The sequence below is a fragment of the Pteropus alecto genome, unplaced genomic scaffold, assembly GCF_000325575.1.
Source record: "Pteropus alecto unplaced genomic scaffold, ASM32557v1 scaffold44, whole genome shotgun sequence".
Taxonomy (NCBI): domain Eukaryota; kingdom Metazoa; phylum Chordata; class Mammalia; order Chiroptera; family Pteropodidae; genus Pteropus; species Pteropus alecto.
Window position 1 is genome coordinate 9091899 of NW_006436812.1, and position 4154 is coordinate 9096052.

The window sequence follows — 4154 nt, forward strand, 5'->3', positions numbered from 1 at the left end:
GTTCTCATCTTTCCATTTCCCTCCAAAGGTTTCTGGTTAAAGAGGAGCTGAGTGGGTGGAATCCATCTCGTCCCAAGACCACAATTGGGTTGGGCTGTCACAACCACAGAGGGTTCCAGGTACTGGGGTGAGGAAGGTGGTCTGGCCTCAATATACTCTTCAAGGACCCATGGTCCCATCTGCAGGGTGTTTGGACATCCGTCACTACATGCAGGCTGGCTCATCCTGCCAGCAGCCTTGCTATCAGCTCAGAGGAAAAACTGAAGTTTAAAAGCAGGTTGCTGGCTAATCAAAGGTTGCTGGCTATTTTGTCTACTTGCTCTCTCTCGTTGCCACACAGAACCTACATGAGGCTCTCACTGACTTGGAGAAGAGCAGTCTAGGGAGGATTTGAGCACACATAGGCCTTGAGTCTCTGAGGGCTTTATTCTTTGGAGGTTGACTAGCAGCAGTTCTCCCTTTCCACTGAGGACAGAATTCGAGGAAACGGGCTGCCACTGCAGCAAGACTGGTGGCAGTTAGATTTCAGGAGAAACCTCCTGACAGTGAGACCTGAGAATGTAGCAGAAGGGACCCTCCATCCCTGGAGGCCTCTCAGAGTAGAAGTCCCCAGCTGGGCTGGGAAAGGGTCATCTTGCCTGACTTGGGAAGGACTCGGGCGGCCTGAGCTGGGATCCATTTGCACTTGCAGTTTAAACAAGCTCCCGGAACCAGGGAGGACTGGGCAGCCTGGAGTTTGCTGGGTTCCATCTGAAGTTTCTCAGCTTCGTCTCCTTCCCTCAAAGCACTCTAACAGAATCCCCCCACCTTTCACCCTAATTTTTGTGGTGGTTTCCCAGTATTAAGGTTTTTAAGCACCCCAAACTTCAGATTTTAAAAAGGCTCGACATCATTTTTTTTGTCTTTCCCCTCCCCATTCTTGGCTTTTTGTAAAGAATTCCATGGGACTCTTTCTCTAACATGCATGTAAGATTGGCCTTATACCCTGAGGTACCCACAGTACAATGAGCTGGACTTTCTCTTCCTAGTTCCTGGGTCATTTCTCCTCTGTGGGTTTGAGGGCTCCTCATCACTTATTTTTCTCCTGTCTTTGTTTTCATCCTTTTCCAGTTTCACCCAATTCCCACACTACTCCCCACTGAGCATCTTCCTCAGTGTAATTGTCCAAGGCTTCTGGGGATGAACCTCCCTCCAGTGGGAGAGAACACTGGAACAAGTTCATGGGAGGTTCTTCTACACCTTCTGAGGGTCATTCCTCCCAAGTCAATGCCATTGCTATATTCCCTGCACTTCCCCGACCCTATAGTTTTACAAGGATTTTGATACAGTTTTTTAGGGTTGTCTAGAGACATTGAGACCTCTTCCTACAATTAATAGGGCTTTTATCCACTATAGTTTATAGGGTTTCTCTGCTACAGACTTAAAGGGCTTTTTTTCCTACATATTTATAGGGTTTCTAACCCAACAGTTTTTCTCTACGGCATTATAAGTGGTTTCCACCAACAATTTTATAGGTTTTCTCATCACTGATGTAAAAGCACTATTTTTACCCAGGGTCTTTTATCCTCTGCATCTCTACAATCTGATAGGGTTTTCTTCCTTTCCCCACATAATTTTTGGGGAGATCCAGTGATCCTCTCAGGAGAGAGGCCCCTGGTTTCTAGACCCATTTCACAGGGCAACCCCGGGGTGGCAGCTCCTATGGAGGAGGAGGGCTGCGACTTCTGTGAAGCCATCTCCACACTCAGGGCACAAATAGGGCTTTTCTTCCAAGACGGTTTTGGGTGTGTCCCCTTCCCTGTGGCTGCTGCTCCCTGTGGGAGCGGGCGTCTGTCCCTCACCTTCCTGGCTTGTGGACAGGGTGGCTGGCTCTGGAAGGGGTTCCTCAGGTTTGGGGGACTTTTCTTGGGTATGAGTTTCCTGATGCCGGATGAGGGCCAGGCGATCAAGGAAGGAGGCCCCACAATCTGAACAGCTGTAGGGTCTGGCCCCCAGGGGGCTCCTGAGGTGCTCCAGGAGGACAGAGGAACTCTTCCCCAGCTCTGGACTCTTCTGGCGTTTCCCGCCTGCGTGGACTTTCTGGTGCAGCAGCAGCTCGGAGCTGAGGCCAAAGCTTTTTTTGCATTCAGGGCATTTAAAGGGCTTTCCACTTAGGAAGGGACTGGGCCCTGCCCCTTCTGCTAAGCCAATCCTATAATCAGGAAAGAGAAAGGGCTTCTCGTTGCCATGGGTAAGCTGGTGTTGGAGGAGCACGGTGCGATCCAGGAAGCTTTCTCCACAGTGGGAACAAATATAGGACTTGGAGGAAAGCAGGCCCAGCCTTTGGCTGAAGCTCTCCTGCCCCTCAGGCATTTTAAAGGGCTGTCCTGGGGGTTCAGCTCTGCCCTCCGCAGCACCTGGATAGGAATTCCCTCCAAAAGGGAGCCTGGGGGGTCGAAACTGAGGTGGCTTGGGAGCTTGGTGTGCGATGAGGCCATCTGAATTTTTGTAGGGGTTTTCTCCAATGTGGATTCTCTGATGCTGCATGAAAATGCCCTCGTCGTTGAACCCCTTTCCGCAAACAAGACACTTGTGTGGTTTGGCTCCGGGGGGCGGGGTCAGCAGCGTGGGGTCCCCAAGCCCTAGCAGAGTGTCACCCTGAGCCCTCCGGGCTGGAGTCTTCCCTCTTTCATGGATCACCCGATGCTGCTCCAGCTCGTGTGCCTCCAGGAAGGCCTTCCCGCAGTCGGAGCACACGAAGAGGTTCTCATCCATGTGGGTGCGCACATGGGTGATGAGATTCGAGCTCTGGCTGAAGCTCTTGCCACACTCGGGACACTTGTAGGGCTTCTCGCCCGTGTGTGTGCGTCGGTGCTGGATGAGATGGGAGCTGCGGATGAAACTCTTGCCGCAGTCGGAGCACTTGTAGGGCTTCTCGCCGGTGTGGATGCGCTGGTGGCGGATCAGCGTGGAGCTCATGATGAAGCTCTTGCCACAGTCGGCGCAGATGTAGGGCCGCTCGCCGCGGTGAATGCGCTGGTGGTTGATGAGGTTGGAGCTGACACTGAAGCTCTTGCCGCACTCGGGGCACTTGTAGGGCCGTTCGCCCGTGTGTGTGCGCTGATGCCGCAGCAGTGTGGCGCTCAGCGTGAAAGTCTTGCCGCACACAGGGCACTTGAAGGGGTCCTCGCGCAGGTGGGTCCGCTGGTGCTTGATGAGGGTGGAGCTGTGGCCGAAGCTCTTGCCGCACTCGAGGCACTCGTAGGGCTTCTCGCCCGTGTGCGTGCGCTGGTGCTGGGTCAGCTCTGAGCTCTGGATGAAGCTCTTGCCACACTCGGTGCAGCGGTATGGCTTCTCCCCGGCGTGGATCTTCTGGTGCTTGAGGAGATTGTGGTTCTGGCCGAAACGCTTGCCGCACTCGGGGCACTTATAGGGTTTCTCGCCCGTGTGCGTGGCTTGGTGCTGGATGAGGTCGGAGCTGCGGTAGAAGGCGCGCCGGCACTCTCCGCACTTGTACGGCTTCTCGCCCGTGTGTGAGCGCTGGTGCTTGATGAGGTTGGTGCTCTGCGTGAAGGCCTTCTCGCACTCGGTACACTTGTAGGGCTTCTCACCCGTGTGCGTGCGCTGGTGCTGCACCAGGTTGGAGCTCCAGCTGAAGCATTTACCACAGTCTGGGCACTTGTAGGGCTTCTCGCCGGTGTGTGTGCGCTGGTGCTGCACCAGGTGCGAGCTCTGCGTGAAGCTCTTGCCGCACTCGGAGCAGGTGTTGGGCCGCTCACCCGTGTGGATGCGCTGGTGCCGCAGCAGCTTGGACCACTGGCTGAAGCTCTTGCCGCACTCGTTGCAGATGTAGGGCTTCTCGGCCCCGGAGGGGCGGCCTTGTACCAGCTCCCGCAGGCTGGGCTCATTGGCAGGGACCACCGGGGGACTGTTCCATGTGGTCAGAGTCCCCCACTGCCAACTGGCCTCACAGGCCTTGGTCCAGTCAGATGGGGTAGGGACTACCTCGGGGGTGGAGGGGTCCAGAGAGGTCTGGTGGTCTAAGGGGCTGGAGTGACCCAGTGGGGTTGGGCGGTCCTGGAGGACTGAGGGATCCTGGGAGGGTCTTTCCAGGGGCATCTCTGGTGGGTCCTTGAATTCTGGACTCTGAGCTGGATCTCCCAAGATGATCTCAT

General features: G+C 55.1%; 1 protein-coding gene across 1 annotated transcript in view; it reads right to left on the minus strand.

The window, feature by feature from the left end:
• Positions 1-6: 6 nt before the first annotated feature.
• Positions 7-4154, minus strand: part of ZNF629 (zinc finger protein 629) — a 7295-nt gene continuing 3147 nt past the window's right edge. Inside the window, 1 exon segment of the mRNA XM_006914142.3 lies at positions 7-4154. Coding sequence (XP_006914204.1) covers positions 1672-4154 — 2483 coding nt within the window. The 3' untranslated portion in view covers positions 7-1671.